This window comes from Bombina bombina, chromosome 5, assembly GCF_027579735.1.
Source record: "Bombina bombina isolate aBomBom1 chromosome 5, aBomBom1.pri, whole genome shotgun sequence".
Classification (NCBI taxonomy): Eukaryota; Metazoa; Chordata; class Amphibia; order Anura; family Bombinatoridae; genus Bombina; species Bombina bombina.
This window is the reverse complement of record NC_069503.1, coordinates 444,422,916-444,444,885: the sequence shown is the minus strand read 5'-3', so window position 1 is coordinate 444,444,885 and position 21,970 is coordinate 444,422,916. Positions and strand designations below refer to the sequence as shown.

At 35.8% G+C, this 21,970-nt stretch overlaps 1 protein-coding gene across 10 annotated transcripts in view; it reads left to right on the top strand.

Annotated features, from left to right (window-relative positions):
• Positions 1 to 21,970, top strand: part of IKZF1 (IKAROS family zinc finger 1) — a 193,864-nt gene that overhangs the window by 55,076 nt on the left and 116,818 nt on the right. For all 10 annotated transcript variants that reach the window (XM_053714312.1, XM_053714316.1, XM_053714315.1 and 7 more), the window contains one exon: positions 11,261 to 11,374. In XM_053714312.1, coding sequence (XP_053570287.1) covers positions 11,261 to 11,374 — 114 coding nt within the window. The remainder of the gene's footprint in view (positions 1 to 11,260; positions 11,375 to 21,970) is intronic.

Below are 21,970 nucleotides of genomic sequence, written 5' to 3'. Positions count from 1 at the left end.
TTTGGGGGTCAAAGTTAGAAAAAGTGTGTTTTTTTCCATTTTTTCCTCATATTTTATTATTTTTTTTATAGTAAATTATAAGATATGATGAAAATAATTGTATCTTTAGAAAGTCCATTTAATGGCGAGAAAAACGATATATAATATGTGTGGGTACAGTAAATAAGTAAGAGGAAAATTACAGCTAAACACAAACACTGCAAAAATGTAAAAATAGCCTTGGTCCCAAACGGACAGAAAATGGAAAAGTGCTGTGGACATTAAGGGGTTAATGTACTTTGGCAGCTTTTTATTTTTAACACCCAAGCTCTTATATCTTTGAGCCCGTATAACTTTTTGTGCAATATTTTTCTTAAATTATTTTTATTAGACGGTGTTATTATGAGTGTAACTGTACTTTGTAATGTATTTTTGATGTGTTGGGCAACTTTTTAGTTTCAGAAAACAGTTAAAGGGATAGTAAACCCAAGTTTTTTTCTTTCATGATTCGGATAGAGCATGCAATTTTAAGCAACTTTCTAATTTACTCCTATTATCAATTTTTCTTCGTTCTCTTGCTATCTTTATTTGAAAAGACAGGAATGAAAGCTTTGGAGCCGGCCTATTTTCTGATCAGTACCCTGGATAGGGCTTGCTGATTGGTGCCTGCATTTAGCCATCCAATCAGCAAGCGCAACCCAGGTTCTCAACCTAAAATGGGACGTCTCCAAAGCTTTTATTCCTGCTTTTTCAAATAAAGATAGCAAGAAAAGGAAGAAAGGTGCTTAACCCCTTAATGACCGAGGACGTACCAGGTACGTCCTGTAAAAATTGTCAGCTAGTGACAATGGACGTACCTGGTACGTCCTCGGTCTAATTGAGTGCTGGAAGCGATTGCGATGGCAGTGACAATTGTGAGGTGGGGGAGGGAACAGAGCTGTTTGAGGGGGGTCAGGGAGTCCCTCCATCGATACATGTCAAGAGATATTCAGGATTCCTGACAGATATCAGAATTCCAATGTAACTATCGCTAATTTTGAAATGGTTTGGAAATAGCAAAGTGCTACTTGTATTTATTGCCCTATAACTTGCAAAAAAAGCAAAGAACATGTAAACATTGGGTATTTCTTAACTCAGGACAAAATTTAGAAACTATTTAGCCTGGTTGTTTTTTTGTGGTTGTAGATGTGTAACAGATTTTGGGGGCCAAAGTTAGAAAAAGTGTTTTTATTTCGTTTTTTCATCATATTTTATAATTTTTTTATAGTAAATTATAAGATATGATGAAAATAATGGTATCTTTAGAAAGTACATTTAATGGCGAGAAAATTGGTATATAATATCTGTTGGTACAGTAAATGAGTAAGAGGAAAATTACAGCTAAACACAAACACTGCAGAAATGTAAAAATAGCCTTGGTCCCAAACGGTTAGAAAATGGAAAAGTGCTGTGGTCACTATGGGGTTAAAATTGCATGCTGTATCCGAATCATGAAAGAAAAAAATTTGGGTTTAGTATCCCTTTAAACACAGCTCAGAGATTGCTCAACTTGTAATATTAGCGCAATAAAAAATGCTTGCGAAAAGACGATATCGCTTGCGCAAAACCGTTTGCGCCTCACTTGTAATCTAGCCCTAAGTGTTTTAAACTAAGGTCACCTAAACTACAGCCTGAGGCTCACACCCAGCACTCCAAGTTGTTTTTTTTTTTTTGGGGGGGGGGGGGTTTATGTGGAAAAAGCACAATTAAAGAACACATATGTATTCAGTGAGCATTTGCAGACATTTCACAAGTAATCCTGTTGTTTTAGTTTCCATTTAAAGAACAAAAGCATGATACAACATGTTTGAGTATAATATCCATAAATATTCTGTTTGGAGAATGGAAAAGGCTCAGCAAAATAATAATATTTTTTCCATTGTTCATTTTAATGCTTTGCTTTGCCCTTTCGCAGTAGGTGATGACTTGGAAAAAGTATCCACTTTTCATCTTGCATGCAAAGGACATCTACCACAGGTCCTCCATATGAATTTGCTTCTTTATACTATAGTGGTTTAATGACAAGGGACAGAGTGTTCTTTTTTTTTTTTTTTTTGCTTGCTATTCATGTGATTCCAGCACTTCATGATGAGGTCATCACATATCTAAAGAGGGGCCCAGAGATACTTTCTCATATCTTTACGTGTGGATACAGGGGTTCTTATAAAGCCCCATCTTGGCCACCACACTAATTGGTGTGGCATACAACCTCATGCTTAACAGCTAGTAATATGGTCTTTCAAATTAAGGATCACATGTCCTTAGAAGAGTGATGATAACCTGCACTGATAGCCCCCTTTTACAGAGGGGTAGGGGACTGCTTACCCCCATTATTTACTTTGCAGGGCATGAGACCCCTAGTTTAAAACTGTGGAAAATCCTTTTATGAATTTGGGATCTCCTGTCCCTCTAAAGTGCAAGTGATCACTACAGTAATGGTGTTCATCGGTAGCACTAGATGTCAGGGGGTTTTATGTACCCCATTGATATCTTCCCTTTGCTCCATTTGTTTTTGGGACAAGTGTATATATAGATACAGATTTAACACTTTTTCATGTACAGGAGCAGAATAAGGTAGACCCTAAATAGTATTCTGTAATTAACTTTGTTTTTATTATTTTATTATTATTATTCATTTATAAAGTGCCAACAGATTTCGCAGCACTGTCTATGGGTATCAAAGATAAAAGAACAGTAAAATATGAGACACCAGACAAAATTTAACAAACAAATACAGGGGGAATTGGGGGCCCTGTTCCCGTGGGAACTTACAATCTAGATGGGTAGGAGGGCGAGAAACAGGTGGTGGGGACTGCAAAGGTGGGAGTGATGTTAGTGTGGAGTTAGATGAGGGCAACTATTAGGCAAGTGGAATTCATTAGTTACTGATTTGGTGATAGGCTTCCCTGAACAAGAATGTCTTTAGGGAGCGTTTAAAGGAGGAGAGTTTAAGGGAAAGTCTGACACCTCGTGGAAGTGCGTTCCAGAGGGTTGGTGCTGCACGAGAGAAGTCCTGTAGTCTAGCATGGGAGAAGGTTATGGTAGAAGATGCAAGGAGTAGATCATTGTTGGATCTTAGGGGACGGGCTGGAGTATATTTGTTGATGAGTGAGGACAGGTGGGGGGGGCTGCATTGGTAATTTAATTCTGCTGTGAATGGGGAGCCAGTTAAGGGACTCACAGAGGGGTGCAGCAGATACAGAGGGTCGGGAGAGGTAGATTAGCCTAGCAGAGGCATTTAGGATGAACTGAAGGGGGGAGAGGCGGGAGAGAAGAAGGCCAGTTAGTAGGTTATTACAGTAGTCAAACTGGGAAATTACTAGAGAATGGATTAGCTGTTTAGTAGTTTCAGCACTCAGAAAAGGATGAATTTTGGAGATATTTCGTAGGTGGTTGCGACAGGATGAAGAGAGCAATTGGATGTTGGGTATGAATACCTGATAATAATAATGAAGGACAGATTGGAGTCAAGTGTAACTCCTAGGCAGCGGACTTGGGGTGATGGGGAGATAGTGGTGTCGCCAACAGTGATAGTAAAGTTAGAAACTGGAGTAGAATTAGATGGGCAGATTAGAAGAAGCTTGGTCTTAGACATGTTGATTTTTAGGTGGTGAGAGGCCATCCAGGAAGAAATCCCAGATATGCAGTTGCTGATGTGGGAAAGGACAGAAGGGGGGAGTGCCGGGGTGGATAGGTAGATCTGAGTATCATCAGCATAGAGGTGATAGTTGAAGCCATAACTACTGATAAATTTACCCAGTGAGGAAGTATAGATAGAGAAGAGTAGAGGGCCTAGAACAGAGCCTTGAGGTACTCCAACAGACAGAGGCAATGAAGAGGAGGAGTCACCAGCAAATGAGACAGAAAAGGACCTATTAGAAAGATAAGAGTGGATCCAGGAGAGGGCAATGTCACAGAGCCCAAGAGAGCTGAGAGTCCGTAGGAGGAGGGGATGGTCAACAGTGTCAAAGGCAGCAGACAGGTCAAGTGAGATAAGTATAGAGTAGTGGCCATTGATTTTAGCAGAAAGAAGATCGTTAGTAACCTTGGTTAGGGCAATCTCAGTTGAGTGTTGGGGACAGAAACCAGATTGCAGGGGGTCAAGCAATGAGTTGGAGGACAGGAAGTGGGTTAGGCAATCGAAAACTAGTTTTTCAAGGACTTTTGAAGCTAACGGAAGCAGTGATATGGGGTGGTAGTTTGTAGGAGAATTGGGGTTGAGGGAGGGTTTTTTGAGGATTGGAGTGACCTTTGCATGTTTGAAGGAAGATGGAAATGAACCAGTATTAAGGTATCGGTTGAATATGTGAATATGTGTTTAAATATATAGATAGGGTGAAACTGCTATATTAAAGGGACATAAAAGTACTATAAGAAAATAATTTTCTTATTGCGCAATTGTTTACATATAAGTGTGTGTTAAACCCCTGTAATGGCATTAAAACATATTTCAAGTCAGCTCTAGAGCAGCAATACACAACTAGGGGCGCGATCCGATATAGATCGCAGTTTGCGGCGCAAGCGAGGGAACCCGCGTCGCCCGCAGTTTCAGCTCGCAACTCGAGCCATCCAATATGCGGCGCCGTCACTTGCTAAAGTGGCGCAAGTCTCACAAAGTAGCGATGTCCAGAAATCTGCGTAAGTACAGATTTTTTGAGTCGCCAGTGACTTGCGCCACGTTAGAAACTGCCGGCGCCTACAAAACCTGACTAAAGTCTAAATCACCCGCACTGTCTAACACGCCTCCTAAACATAGCCCGACACGTCTAACCCTCTATCCGCTATCCCCCCTCACCTAACAATAAAAAAAAGTTATTAACCCCTAAACCGCCGCTCCCGTACCCCGCCACAACCTAATAAAGTTATTAACCCCTAAACCGCCGCTCCCGTACCCCGCCGCCAGCTATATTAAATCTATAACCCCCTAAAGTGAGCCCCTAACACCGCCGCCATCTATATTAAAATTATTAACCCCTAATGTAAGCCCCTTACACCGCCGCCATCTCTATTAAAATTATTAACCCCTAATGTAAGCCCCTTACACCGCCGCCATCTCTATTAAAATGATTAACCCATCTTGGATGACGTCATTTAAAGGTACCTCATTCGTCGTTCAGTCGTCGGCCGGGATGGATGCTCCGCGGCGGCGGAGCGAAGAAAGAACATTGAAGATGCCGCTTCATGGAAGATGCTGCCGGAAGGAAGAAGACTTTGCTGCCACTTGGAGGAAGACGTCGCCGGGAGGAAGAATTCTTCTTTGCCGCTTGGAGGAAGACATCGCCGGAGGAAGAATTCTTCTTTGCCGCTTGGAGCAAGACATCGCCCGGATCGAATGAGGAGTTCGGCCCGGTGTGGTGAAGACAAGGTAGGGAGATCTTCAGGGGGGTAGTGTTAGGCTTTTTTAAGGGGGGTTTGGGTGGGTTTAGAATAGGGGTATGTGGGTGGTGGGTTGTAATGGGGGGGGTATTGTATATGTTTTTAAATGCAAAAGAGCTGAATTCTTTGGGGCATGCCCCACAAAAGGCCCTTTTAAGGGCTGGTAAGGTAAAGAGCTTTGAACTTTTTTTAATTTAGAATAGGGCAGGGAATATTTTTTATTTTGGGGGACGTTATTATTTTATTAGGGGGCTTAAAATAGGTGTAATTAGCTTAAAAATCTTGTATTTTTTTTTATTTTTTGTAATTTAGTGTTTGTTTGTTTTTTGTAATTTAGTTTAGTTTATTTAATTGTATTTTTAGATAGATATTTGTAGTTTATTTAATTTATTGATAGTGTAGGTGTATTTGTAACTTAGGTTAGGATTTATTTTACAGGTAATTGGGTAATTATTTTAACTAGGTAGATATTAAATAGTTAATAACTATTTAATAGCTATTATACCTAGTTAAAATAATTAACAATTTACCTGTAAAATAAATATAAACCCTAACATAGCTACAATGTAATTATTAATTATATTGTAGCTATCTTAGGGTTTATTTTATAGGTAAGTATTTAGATTTAAATAGGAATATGTTAGTTTATAAAATGAATTAGATTAATTTAATAAAAATTTAGTTAGGGGTGTTAGGGTTAGATAGAGTTAATATAGTTAATATAAATACTATAGTAACTATATTAACTATATTAACCCTAATATAATTAGGGTTAATATAGTTAATATATATAATGTAATAACTATATTAACTATAATATACTTAGGGTTAATATAGATAACATAGCTGGCGGTGGGGTAGGTAGATTAAATTAGGGGTTAATCATTTTAATAGAGATGGCGGCGGTGTAAGGGGCTTACATTAGGGGTTAATAATATTAATATAGCTGGCGGCGGTATAGGGGGATTAGATTAGGGGTCCATAAAAACACATTTTTTTTAGAAATATGCAGCAGTGTATTTATGATTATTTGACAAGGCTGTAGAAATTCTATATTTAAAGCCATGCAGAAATGTTTCCTCCTCAGTACACAAATGGTAGGTGCCCTTTTGGCAGATATAAGCTTTTTTTTATTAATATATATACTTTAATTACATTCCAGTTTACTGCCCCTTTATGCAAGGACTTTCCAGATGCAAGGAGGCATTTTATATAAGATTTTTACGTCTGCATAAAATGTTATACTCTCAGACTAAGATTGCTCAGTGTTTGAAATTAGACAGGTTAACTTAATACTGTTCAGTTTACACTACAGCTGACTTAATTTTGAAATACATACAAAACAAGCGTAAATTCTGCATTTAACCAGATCTGATGGTATGAGACTTAGTACCACAGCTTATGGTTCCACCAAGACATATAGAGTACAGCATTTTCAAAATCCATAAGTACAGCTGACAGATGTAAACGTTTGTACACCATATTTGAAGTTGTGCTCTTGGTTGGGGGGGAAACATATGTCAACCTTTCAAAAGTACTTTTTTCATCTAGCCATCTACCTAGATCATTAATGTACAATTTTGAATTGACAGAATTATTTTTGTTTGCACATTTACAAATATGATTCTTTAAAAAGTGATCTCTTAATTTCTGCAATTTTTTGTATCATGCATGTCACACACTGTTTATTTAGGGGCTGCAATGTGCAGAAATTTTACCTCCTGTGAGTGTTTCTGTGGGTGTCTGTGTTTATGTCTTTGTGCTTTTGTTTGTGTCTTTATGAGTGTGTATGTATTTTTTTTCTGTGGATCTCTCTGTGAAGGTGGGTGTGTATGTCTTTGTGCATTTTCTCTGGATCCCTCTGTGAGGGTGGGTGTGTATGTCTTTGTGTGTTTTCTGTGGGTGTCTCTGTGAGGGTGTGTGTATGTCTTTGTGTGTTTTATGTGATTGTCTCTCTGATTATGTATGTCTTTGTGTGTTTTCTGTGGGTGTCTCTGTGTGTGTGTGTGTGTATGTCTTTGTGTGTTTTCTGAGGCTGTCTCTGTCTGTGTTTCCTTAAGTGTATGTGCAAGTTTGTGTTTGAGTTTGTGTGTGTGTGTCCATTGTCTGTTCCTTTTTAGGACATTTTGACCTTACTACTGATTATTCACATCTTTCTACAGACTTTAAGACTAATAAGACTTTTCCGGAAGTTACCAATCCACCATTTAACCTTTCAATTATTGTTTAGGCAATTCAGGGCCCTTCCTTTCAGCCACTGCATGCTGTTGTCATCATTTAGTTGGCATCTTCCTTGACAAAAAGATAATCAGAACTCCATATTTTGTTTTGTAAATCTCCTTTTTTGACAAAACTGTAGTCTACCTCATTACTTGTCAGGTCAATGTAAACAAGTGCTGAGTATATGTTTTGGTGTCTGAGTGTGTTTGTGTGTTTCTTTGGGTGTCTGCTAGAGTGTCTATATGTGAATCCTTATGTGTGAGTGTGTGTTTCAGTGTATGTGTGTCTGTGTGTTTCTGTGTTTGTGTGTTACTACCTTTACAACGTTTCTAAGTTTGACTACACTTAAGAATAAAGTGCATATACGTTTTAGTCACTTGGTCAAAAATTGCACATGTCAAAGGGTGGGGGGGCTGTACCCTATTATGAACTTTTTGTGTATAAGCTATGTGATTTAGGATTTATTAGATTTTGGTGAATTTTGTTAGATGACTAGTATATTTTCTATAGTATTTATTTAAATATTATTTATTTGTCTCAACCAGTTGACTTGTGGCTGTACTGATTGAAGCGTTTAAAAAGATCAGAAACTTTAAAGGGACAGTCTACTCCCGAATTAAATAGAATAGATAAATAGAATAGATAATCCCGTTATTACCAATTCCACAGTTTTGCATAACCAACACAGTTATATTAATATACTTTTTACCTCTGTGATTGCCTTGTATCTAAACCTCTGCAGACTGCCTACTTATTTCAGTTCTTGTGACAGACTTGCATTTTAGACATTCAGTAATGACTCATACATAACTCCACGGGAGTGAGCACAATGTTATCTATATGGCACACATGAAATAGCGCTGTCTAGCTGTGAAAAACTGTCAAAATGCTGTGAGATAAGACGCGGCCTTTAAAGGTTTAGAAATTAGCATATGAGCCTACCTAGGTTAAGCTTTCAACAAATAATACCAAGAGAACAAAGCAAATTTGATGATAAAAGTAAATTGGAAAGTTGCTTAAAATTGCATGCCCTATCTGAATCATAAAAGTTTAATTTTGATTAGCCTGTCCCTTTAAATACATTAAGTTTAACATGACGATGTTTCCTGAATCATCTACGGCTGTTGCCAATTTTTTATGTTGTGTTTACCCTCTTAATTTCAAGAAATGCTAAATATAAGAGACACATAGACAGATACATATTATAAATCTAAACATATTTTAAACTATCAGGGTTTAAATAGGTTGTACTACAGCAATGTATAGTAAGTTATAAATATATGTGCTTAAGTAAGGCATTTTGTTTGAATGCTACTGGCCGTTGCAAAGTTATATACACAGCTGGGGCTAGGGTTGCCATCTCGGCCATGTTTTCCTGGACACTTATGAGTTACACATGCTGCAGGGTGTGCAGAGGGGAACATGCATTCTGCTGCTGGATAGCATAAAAATAGTGACCCTGGACAGCACTATTCATGTTCCTTCCTGCACTCCCTGCAGCATGTGTAGCTCATTAGTGTCCAGGAAAACATGGCTGAGGTTGCAACTCTAGCTGGAGCCCTTCTCAGAAGCCACAATGCATGGCTCCTCCTGATTGTCTTAATGGTTGACAAGCTTTGTTGAGTAAAAAAAAAATTCCATTGTGAGTACATTGAGAAACACGGATTTTTGTATATCACATATGCACATCCTCCCACAGGAAATCCTAACTCACACCGTTTCCACTGGACCAGAGCATTCTGGGTAAAGATATGCAAATGAGCTCCACAATGCCTCAACTTTTTAGCTTTACAATATTTCCTTTAAACACTGATCATCTCATCCCTCTTTCCTTTTCTTTTTGCTTGAAATATAAGGATCAGTATTTTTAATGATTACTAACTTACAATACTCTAGACAAGGCCTGGATTTCAAAGCATTTATACAGCTTTTCTCAGTTTCATGGAAATTTGGTTTATAAATGCCAGAGTGTATAGACCTCCAGTTACTCACTTGTAGCTGCAACAACAAAGGACAAGTGATATTTAGCATATACATCTGTCTATATAATAGCACAGCCCACATTAACCTCATTCAGTTCACACATTGCTTGCTTTTTTCTGAAACTAATATCTGATCATGGGAACTGTTGCAGTTGTGAAATGAGACCAAAGTGAGATATATTTAACGGAACAGTATCCGGCACCTCCAGGGATCTATAAGGCAGAGATTGTATCTGCATTAACTGGCAGTCATTTGCCTGTGAAGCGTGTATATTTGTGTATGTGTGTGTTTATGTGTGTTCTTATATCTGTGTGTCTGTCTGTGTGTGTCTGTCTGTGTGTGTATGTGTGTGTGTACATATATACCTGTATATGTATGTTTGTATGTATGTGTGTGCTTAAATCTGTGTGTGTACATATATATATGTGTGTGTGTGTGTGACTATGTATATGTGTGTCTGTGTGTATGTGTACATATATATCTCTGTGTGTGTGACTGTGTGTATGTGTGTGCTTATATCTGTGTGTGTACATATATATCTGTGTGTCTGCCTGTGTGTGTATATGTGTGTGTACATATATATCTGTGTGTGTGTGTACATATACAGTATATACGTGTGTGACTGTTTGTTTATGTGTGTGACTGTGTGTGTATATGTGTGTCTGTCTGTGTGTATGTGTATATATATATATATATCACTGTGTGTATATGTGCTTAAGAAAACTTAATGTCTAAGTAGTTGCAGTATAACTTTTGCTATGAGGCACACAATCTTTATATTCTGGCATGTTGTATATAAATGAAGGTGTTTAAGAATGTTTTTTTTTTGTTTGTTTTTTTGTTAATTTTCAAAAACGTTAAATAATATGCAGTCATGTGATAACATAAAAAACCCATTCAAGTATGATAATAAATAAACATCTAAAAAAATTAATTAAAGATTTACTTAGGGCTTAGGACTTGAAGGCATAAAGATATATATATATATATATATATATATATATATATATATATATATATATATATATATATATATATATATATATATATATATATATATATATATATGTGTGTGTGTGTGTGTGTGTTTGTTTTAATTCATGAAATTAGTCTTTATTTTGTTCTCCATGAAAGAAAATTTGCAATTTTTATCTACTTTTTTAAATAGAGTTATCTTTTAAATTAAACTTTCATGATTCAGATAGGACATGCAATTTTAAACAATTTTTCAATTTACTTTAATCATCAAATTTGCTTTGTACTCTTGGTATTCTTTGTTGAAAGCTAAACCTAGGTAGGCTCATATGATAATTTCTAAGCCCTTGAAAGCTGCTTCTTATCTCTGTGCATTTTAACAGTTTTTCACAGCAAAACAGTGCTAGTTCACGTGTGCCATATAGATAACATTGTGCTCACTCCCGTGGAGTTCGTAATGAGTCAGCACTTATTGGCTAAAATACAAGTCTGTCAAAATAACTAAAATCAGGGGGCAGTCTGCAGAGGCTTAGCTACAAGATAATCACAGAGGTAAAAAGTATATTAATATAACGGTGTTGATTGTGCAAAACTGGGGAATGGGTAATAAAGGGATTATCTATATTTTTAAACAATAAACATTTTCAAGTAGACTGTCCCTTTAATAATATCACTTTGCACCTTACAGGAAATCAGAGTCCTGCAATGAGTGATGGTCTTGAGGATCCTGATGAACCAATGCCAGTGCCAGAAGACCTCTCCACTAATGCTGGATCACAACAGAAGAATGAAAAATGTATTGGTAAGATTCCATGATTGACAATCTAATCAAATTTTTTAAATATAAGTCTTTCAATTAAATTAATACTATTATGATTATGGTTTTGTGCCTTGTATTGAAAATGTGAGTGACAGTAAAACATAAAGGGAACAATATTCCACTCCTCTTTGCATTCACCTGATGATATTTATCCAAGCCTATACTACTGAGTATGGAAATTAATATTTGACATTTTTATTTGAAAATAACTTCACCTTTATCAAATATAATATTTGAATAGTGGATTTAAACTTATTCAAAGGCTGATTCTCACCGAATTAACTGGAAGTCTGTTGGAGCCAAAATTAAAAGAGACAGGAAACCCCAAAATTTTCTTTCATGATTTTGATAGAACATACAATTTTAGACAACTTTTCATTTTACTTTGATTATCAAATTTGCTTAATTCTTTTTACTCCTTTGCTTTAGGAACAGCATTGCACTACTGGCAGGAAGCTGAACAAATCTAGTTAGCCAATCATAAGAGACTAATGTGTGCAGGCACCAATCAGAAGCTCGCTCCTACCAATGTAGGATATGTGCGTATTTGTTTTCAACAAGTGATACCAAGAGAACAAAGCACATTTAAAAATAGAAGCTAATGTCTTAAAATGACATGCTCTATCTGAATCATGCAAATTTAATTTTTACTTTTCTATCCCTTAAATTGCAAGATTCAAATGTAAAAAGGAGATCAAATTAATTAATTTAATAAACAAAATATATATATGAGCAATTAAAAAATGCAATGCAAAATATTTGCTTTCAAACATTGTGTTGCAGTACAGAGACATAGGCCTAGTTTACAAGTGGAGCACAACTGCTAATGCACGGTACATTATTTTGCTCTTCGCCTCAACCAATCAGTAATGCTTCATCAAGTATTATAAGTTATTGCTTAAAATGTTTAACAAAAGCATTTTGACACACCTGATACATATATATAGTATACCCTATACTTATATATAAAGGGTAGGGCATATTGATACTAGTGCACTGAATGATCTCATATTACAAGTTGTTTGATAAGTTTTGTGCTCAAGGGCAATCTGTTTTATTTACACTGGTCTTAACTTTTATTGCATGCCATTGTGCCATACAAAAATAAAAATGTTAATAAACTCCACTACCTGAACTGAATATTTGCATATGTGCTTTATCCAACATGAATAATTTAGGGTGGTCCTTTGTAGAAGTCTTGTAGTGCACAACACTCAGGTAGGGATCAGGGGTTGGGATGTGTTAGGTGGGAGGGTAATCCCTTCACTACAGCAGATATTAAGTTTACAAGCTAACTGATTAACCACTTCACTGCCAGGAATTTAAAGTGTGGTGCACAACTGCAATTAGCACCATTCTAATTGCCAAAAAGCAATGGCAAACCCATGTATGTTTGCTGTTTCTGAACAAAGAGGACCCCAGAGAAGCTTTAACAACAATTTGTCTTATGACTGCAGCAGTTGTGTGTAATTAATTTCAATGAGAAACCTAAAGTTTGTGAAAAAGTTAATTCTTTTTATATGATTGTATTTGGCAGCCAAATAATTGCATCAAATATACCAAAATGGGCCTAGATCAATACCTTGGGTTGTCTACTTTAAAAAAAAAAAAAAATATATATATATATATATATATATATATATATATATATATATAGTTTTCATAGGTAAATAAAAAAGGCTCTATTTCTGTTTAAACTGAGTGATAGCAAAAATGCTCAAAATTCTCAGGTAATTTGGGCAAGTTTTTCTCTGAAATACCTAGCAGTGAAGGGGTTAAAACTATTTAATGTATCCATTGTTTAGCGAATGGGTTGCAAAACATAAAAAATAGTTAGATTAGAGAGGCAGTGAGGCAGTTAGTGAATCTAGCCCTCTGATCTACACAATACTTTTTGCAACTCAATAAGTTCATTGGTTTCACTGAAAAATGCAGACCAAGTGGTCCTAATCATTTGTAAATGCTTTGTATCTATTTTACAATAATCAGGATTGTTACAAAGTATCTGTAGAAGTATAATCTTTCTGATGCCTATTCTGCTTGTAGCTACTTTAAAGTGAATGTAAACTCAACAGTGTCGCTTATTGCCATATTATCACTCTCAACAATTTAGGTGGACCTTAATTCATCATTTTTTTCTGTTTACTTGCTAATCCCAAATATATACCTTTGTATCTCATTTTTGGAGCCGAGATTCCTCCACCCGCCATTTGGTCCCTATATTTGGAAATGATTGACAATAGCGATTGCCAATCCGTTTTTTTACCCCGTGGCGTTCAACCCCTTTTTGGCAACGTCATGCGCTTATTCTGCGCATGCGTTAGCTTCTAATCCCCAGCTTCAGAAGTGATGCGTGTCCACGAGACGCGCATGCTCTGTAACACCTTCAATTTCAGACTCTATCAGCGGTATACAGTGAAGGCTATGTGATTAGTATTGTACAGTGCTGCTAAGGATACTGTGATTAGATGAATACATATTTTTCGGCTGCATTCGCTATCACAATAGTATTCAATTAACGGATACATTCATTGAATACTAGATAGCGCTTTGAGGAGGTCGGATGTTAACGCATGCGCAGCCTGTCTATCCTACTTTCACGCTTGCGCACATTAAGTATTTAGTTTTTAAACGCATGCGCAGATTAAGTACAAATGTTTTTCACGCATGCGCAAAGTAAGGGCATCACGGGTGCGCGCATCAGAGATACGTATAGAGTAGGTGAGACCACTCTATACGTCACTCTCTGCAAAACAAGGAAGTGCCTTATGGGAGGAGTTGTGGCTCAAAACGGAGCGAAGTTAGTAATTAAAATATATTATAAATTATTATTATTATTTTTTTTTAAAGTTCACGGTTTGAATAAACATGTCTAATATAAGTATTAGGAGCCTTCAGTAGCTTGTAAATTGACATTCACTTTAAAGTGATGGTAAATTCACCAGTCATTTTGCATAGTTTGAAAGTACTTTTAATTTTGAGCGGGAGCGGGCCGCAGTAGCTTACATAGGGCGTATGGTGCAGCTCCTATTGGGTGCAACAGCTGCCTGTCAAATTGAAGAATAAGAAATTCTGAGACAGAGGCAGTATTCAAGCACAGAACAGAGCCTCACAAAAAGGGGGTCTTACAAAAGATATATAGTGTTTCTGACATAAATAATCACATTGATATGCTCCGAATTAAAAGTACTTTCAAACTATTCAAATTACTCTGGTGAATTTACCATCACTTTAAGCGACTGCTAAAGCATTTGATAAAGGCAAACACGACTAACCAGTAATACTGAAACAGAGAGTGAAACATGGTGTTTCTCAGTAACTCAGGAAATTAACCAAGCATATATTATTAAGATTATTTTTATTCTCTCTCTCTTTTTTTAAATAACATTTATTTAACATAACATTTAATTGAGCTCAACAGTAAGAAATATATTTGTTGGATGACTCTGTTCTCTATTCTCATAGAAAATAAATAAATAAATATTAAAAAAAAAAAAAAAAAGAATTATATTTGTAAGAGACCACAATACTGTGTTTACTGCTCTTTAAATGTATTTTTAGTGTGTAGATATTAAATGTGTTTGTGATGTATATTTCTCTTGTTTAATTGTATGTGTGAAGATTTGACTTTGTCAGTGTGACTCCTCCAGACACAATGTGCTGTACAAACTTCATGAAATGTATAAAACAAAACAACAATCATATTTCACACGTGGTTCAATTAAAGTGTTATTCAGTTAAACTGTTGTAACTCTTCACACATAAGTGTCTAAGTGATAAATTCTTTGGAGAAAAGACTAAATCATTTCCTATTAAAATAGCATGTTTTTTTTTTACAAAAAATCCTTCCTATCTGTCTATCTGTCTGTCTGTCTAGCTAGCTATCTAATATAATATAACATAACATAGCAGAATATAATGTTTAAGATTTCTGCAGATGCTAAAGAGAATAGTATGAAGATTGGAAACATTTTCATTAGAGGAAAGAACGCGCTAATAATTGTAATGTAGGCCACAGTGATCTAAGCTATACTATCTTTTTTTTTTTCGCACACCAGAATTATAAGTTCTATATTTGACACATAACTGGTGATTAAAGGGACATGCTTCGTCTGAAAATTAGCTGATAAAGGGTAGAACAGTTGTCTTTTATAATTGATGTTCCTGTGCTGTGTAAATCAGTGTTTGGAATAATCCTTGATAGGACTTGTGTTCTTCTTTTAAAGGGACAGTAAAGTTAAAACTTAACTTTTGGGATTCAGATAGAGCATGTAAATTTAAACAAGTTTCCAACTTTCTTCTATCATTTAATTTGCTTCATTCTCCTGGTATCCTTTGTTGAAAAGCATTCCTAGGTAGGCCCAGGAGCAGCAAAGTACTACTGGGAATTAGCTTATAATGGGTGACTGCACATATATGCCTCTTGGCATTGGCTAACCAGATGTGTTCAGCTTGCTCCCAGTAGTTCATTGCTGCATCTTCAACAAAGGATACCAAGAAAATGAAGCAAAAATAATAATATAAATACATTGAAATGATGTTTCAAATTGTATGCTCTATCTGAAACATCAAAGACATATTTGGGGTTTCATGCCCCTTTAATAAAGTTGTGGGGGTTGTCCTCATTAGCCAGTGGACATGGATATTGTAGTATAAGTTTTGCACAAACATACATTTCCTTTCATATAACTTTAAATAGCTTTTATTTATCTTTCTTGTGTAAAATAATTACAATAGAATGAATTTCTGCAATGACTCCTGTATTCCAAAAAGGTTTTTAAACCATACTGTATTTGTTCTAAATAAAAAGACTGAATACCAACTTAAAACATGTTGTGTACAGCTCAATACAGAGCCAGATACTGAAACTATACGTATGTTGCTCAATATATAACTAAAGGTGGTATAAGAACAATTTGGTTAATACGCAAGTAATACTGAATCAATAACTCACCAATTGCCAGGATGTGTGAGAACTAGTTATTATGTTTTATTTTTTTGTATTTGTGTATTTACTTTTCATGAGCATGTAATGAGACTTACGAGCAGTGGATCCTGTTCATCCGCTGCCGTATGCAGCAAAGGTAAGCAGGCAACTGCTCAAGTTGAGAAACTTGTCCGCTCGCCTATTAGTACATGGAGCCCATAGTGTTTGAATACTGGCGCATGACCCTCACAGTATATGTGCATATGCTGAAGAAAACCAGTAATAACTTTTACTAGTAGTATTTTTGCTAAAAGGAAGTATATTGTAAACATGCTTCTAATTTAAATTGAAATACACCCGTGCACATTTTATTTTTGACCTTTCCATCCCTGAGATTCACTTTGGACAATGTTTCAATGACTGAAATAGCTGAGTATGCAACCTAAGTGAGTATTTTTAATGTCAGATCAGTTTTTTAAGAGGATTACTATTTAGCATTGTTTTGAAAAAACATTATATGTCAAAATGTATCTGCACATTTAGTGAGGATATAATAAGCATCTGGCATGTTGTGAAATTATTTATACATCCTGTAAGCATGGCTCACATGCTTCTTTGTTTTTCATTGTGACTTGTGTTCTTTATATATATATATATATATATATATATATATATATATATATATATATATATATATATATATATATATATATATATATATATATATTTCTTTTTTATATATATATATATATATATATATATATATATATATATTTCTTTTATATATATATATATATTTCTTTTTTATATATATATATATATTTCTTTTTTTTATATATATATATATATAGATTTCTTTTTTATATATATATATATTTCTTTTTTTATATATATATTTCTTTTTTATATATATATTTCTTTTTTTATATATATATATATATATATATTTCTTTTTTTATTTATATATATATATATATATATATATATATATATATATATATAGATTTCTTTTTTTATATATATATATTTCAAAAACAGGATTAGACAGTGTTATGTACAGGGTCCAAATGTTTCAGATAAGGGTCCATGCTGATTTTTTTTAAGCAGTTTTAGAAATGCTGTTTCTTGAAACAAGAATATAATTGCATATTAACAAACATGATGTTATTTAAAATAAGATAAATCCTTGCATGAGAACTACAAACCTACATATAGTTGTACATGGATTATGCCATTGAGGATATAACTGAGCCAATTGTGCAGATAAGGAGGAAGCTTTTCAGCATCCTCTGCGGTTATTTCCATATGTGATATGAGTTACATGACTAATTTCCATATGGAATCCATAAGGAGACAGGCATGATCACAGCCAATATAGTGTTACACAACTACGTGTTGCATATAGATTTGGGTGGTGAACGTGGTGCTAAAATTATGAACTTAAAGGGACATTAAACACCAAGTACATATTATGAACATAGTATTGAGGAAATTCCCAGACCCTCTCATTGGTCATGGGTGACACCATCTTGAAATTTGCCTTTTCTAGTGCTATTTTTTTTGCACATGTGCAGCAATTCTCCTCCAGACACATACACTCTCCTGAGCTTATATCCCTGATTTTCAACAAAAGATACAAAGAGAACAAATAAAATGTGCTACTTGAAGTAAATTAGAAAGTTGTTTAAAATTGCATTTTGGGCTCCATGTCCATGATAGCCTGCATGCTTAAACAGCAGTGGCTCTTTGAAAGGGCACTTTTGTTTAATGGTACAATTTAATTAATTAATTGTACATTTTGAGCCACTAGAAAGATACAATTTATGCAGAAACATCTCATTTGCTGTTTTTTTTGTTTGTTTCAATTTTATTGATGCTTGTAAACTAAATGCTTACCTCTCAAGATTAGTGCTTTACAATTATGCTTTCGTCTCTTTTTCTTTTCTCATCTTAAAGGGACATTATACTGTAAAATAGTTTTTCCCTTAATGTGTTTCCAATTACTTTTTTTTACCAACTGCAGAGTATAAAATGTATGAGAATTTGCTTTTAAGGTTTGTGTTTCAAAGCCACAACCTAATAAAATGGGTTGAGCTTGTAGGTATAATCAGAGCTAATTACTTTATTACATTGTGTACATATACCTGCTTCTTTATTTTATATCTGTCCGTAAATCAAAGACCAATACTTGGAGAGAACAATGGAAAATTAACATTGTATTACCTTATCTCTTCTATACCCCACTGGGAGTGTAATTTCTTCTGCTGGGGTCGATCCGATAAAAATCGTCGCCCGCAAAAGCCAGCGACGCCAATATTTACACTGGTTTGGTATCACATATACGGCGTAACCTAGAAGTTACGCGCGTATATTTCTGCCGTCGCCCGTAGTTTTTTGGGCCATAGGCAGGTATACCAAACCAGCGCAGTTTGGTATCCAATATGCAGCGTAAGGACTTACGTGGCGAAAATGGAGAAATCTTACTCCATTTTCACCTCGCCACAAAAAGCAGCCGTAAGAAGCCTTACGCTGACTATTGCAGCCCCGTAACTCCCTAAACTAACTAGAAAATAAACCTAACGCATGCGCAATGTCTATCTACCTGTCAACCGCGATCTGCTAAATAAAACCTAACACCTAACGCATGCGCAATGTCTATCTACCTGTCAACCGCGATCTGCTAAATAAAACCTAACACCTAACGCATGCGCAATGTCTAGCTACCTGTCAACCGCGATCCCCCCCCCCCGAAATCCCTAATAAAGTTATTAACCCCTAAACCGCCGCTCCCGGACCCCGCCGCCATCTACATAAACTAACCCCCTACTGTGAGCCCCTAAAACCGCCGCAATCTACCTTATCTATCGCCTAAAGTGAACCCCTAAAACCGCCGCCATCTACCTTATCTATCCCCTAATCTGACCCCTTACACCGCCGCCCCCTATATAAAAATTATTAACCCCTAATCTAATCCCCCTATACCGCCGCCAGCTATATTAATATTATTAACCCCTAATGTAAGCCCCTTACACCGCCGCCATCTATATTAAAATTATTAACCCCTAATTTAATCTACCTACCCCGCCGCTAGCTATATTATCTATATTAACCCTAAGTATATTATAGTTAAGGAATGCAAACGTTTGTTGCGGCTGTAGGGCTGCAAACCTACTGATCCACCAATAAAAGATGGGGGACAGTACAAAAGGGTGATAAAAGTAAAAAAGGCTTTATTCCAAACACTTAAAAACAGAAAAGAGCCGTAGCTCTAACACAAGCTTACACTGACAAAAAAGGGGTAACAGTGCAGCACAGCAGACATGTTTCGTGTGTCACAGCACACTTGTTCACTGCTATATTAGTGCTGCCACAGCTACTCCTATTTAAAGGAAAAACATTCTCTAATTAAAAACAAAAGTTAACCCCATAATGTCATTTTAAATTTGGTATGTACAATGCTGTTGACAGACAGGGAGGGCACAATTCGGGGGACACTTAGACTATTAATATAAGAAATACAAAGATACCAGTGAGATTTGTAAAGTACCTAAGCCTAAATGTTAGTTACAAGATGTATATTTATAACTGAGAAATATATATATAAAAGTTTCTAAAATGTTCCTTTAATATTATGAAGTTTGAAAAAGAGGGAGGTTAGAGTTATATTGGCTATAGGTACTACTGGTTATATATATATATACTTATTCTAAGCTTATTAATAGAGTAATCCCATATGCTTCACTATCCTATGTTGATGTAAGGTATTCAATATTTAAAATACTTTATTTAGATGAAGAAATTGACATCACTTTCTTTGTTAATGCCATGTGGATGTCTTGTATTCAGTAGAAAAATCCATTGGGCTTCCTTATAATCTAGCCTTTGGATTCTGTCACCACCCCTTTTATGTTGTGGTACATAATCAATTGCCTGTATAGACATGAGGGCGACATTGCTTGAATGTTCGGATTTGAAGTGTCTTGCTACTGGGGTAAATATGTCTGGGTCTTCGATGTCCCTGATATGTTCCTGCGCTCTGTCCCTAACAAGGCGTTTGGTTTTCCCGACATATTGTATGTTACACCCCCTGCAGGTCAATAAGTAAATCACATGATTAGATTTACAATTTAAGTTGTATCTAATGTTATATGTGCGATTTGTTGCTGTGGAAGTAAAATTTGCTCCTTCCACTACATGACTGCAGGTTTTGCACTTTTGTGCCCTGCATTTGAAAAAAACAAATCTTTGTGGGAGCCAGGTACGAGTGTTTACACTTGCTAGGTCAGAGGGGGCTATCATGTTGCCAATTGTCTTACTTTTTCTTGCCACATATCTACACTCTTCCGCTGCTATGTGTTCTAAGTTTGTGTCTGAAGCAAGTATTGGTAAAGATTGTTTAATGATATCACAAATTTTGTGATATTCCAAGCTATAGGGAGTGCTAAACACTAGTTTACTCTCCTTTTGTTTGTTTTGTTTATTGAGACTTCGTTTGTTAGTTTTGTGTTTGTATACCAAAAGATTGTCCCTAGGAATTTTTTCCACATCTTCCTTGTTTTTTTTTAACAGTGGTAGGGGATAGTTTCTTTGTAGGAGCCTATCTTCTAATATTTGACATTGTTTTTCAAAAGTTTGCCTGTCTGAACAAAGTCTCTTGGTCCTAATGTACTGTCCCTTAGGAATCGCTTTTTTAACATGTTGTGGGTGACTAGATTTGTAATTCAGTATAGTGTTACCCCCTGTGGGTTTTCTATATACTGAGGTATTGATATTTTTTTGTGCTGTGTTTACTGTAATGTCTACATCCAGGAACTCTATATGATCAAGACTAAGCTGTGACGTGAATTTGAGATTCATTTTGTTATTATTAATGTTGCTAACAAAATCTTTTGCCAGTTCCATATCTCCATCCCACACCACCAGCAGGTCGTCAATATATCTGCCATAAAAAATTATATGATCCTTATGAGGGTTGCTATCTCCATAGACGTGGGCGGCCTCCCACCACCCCATATAGAGGTTAGCATAGGAGGGGGCAAACTTCGCCCCCATGGCCGTACCACGTCTCTGCAGATAGCAATGTCCCTCAAAAAGAAAATAATTGTGTGTTAAAAGAAATTCCACTGCAGTAAGAAGAAAATAAACAATTTCTTTGTTATAATTAGAAAAAATATTCAAAAGATATGACAGTGCCTCTAACCCCTGGTGGTATGGGATTGAAGTGTACAATGCAGTGACATCTATTGTCATTAGACAATATGTTTCTTTCCAAGTCAAGTTGTTCACATGTTGAAGGACATCCGTTGAGTCCTTAATATAGCTCATCAGGTTTCCAACCAAAGGTTGGAGATACGAGTCCACCAACTCAGACAGGGGTTCAAGTAATGAACCCACCCCTGAGATGATTGGTCGGCCTGGTGGCTCTTTACTGTCCTTGTGCAATTTTGGTAAAAAATAAAAAATTGGAGTGTAAGGTGTGGAAGGTAGTAATGTTTCGAAAAATGATTCTGTAAAGGCTCCTACTTGTTTACCCAAAGTTAGAATATCCTCTATTTTTTCCCTAAATTTCTTAGTAGGGTTGAATGTTAATTTGGTGTAAACGGCTTCCTCATTTAATTGTCTATAAGCTTCCTTAGTATAATAATCGCGGT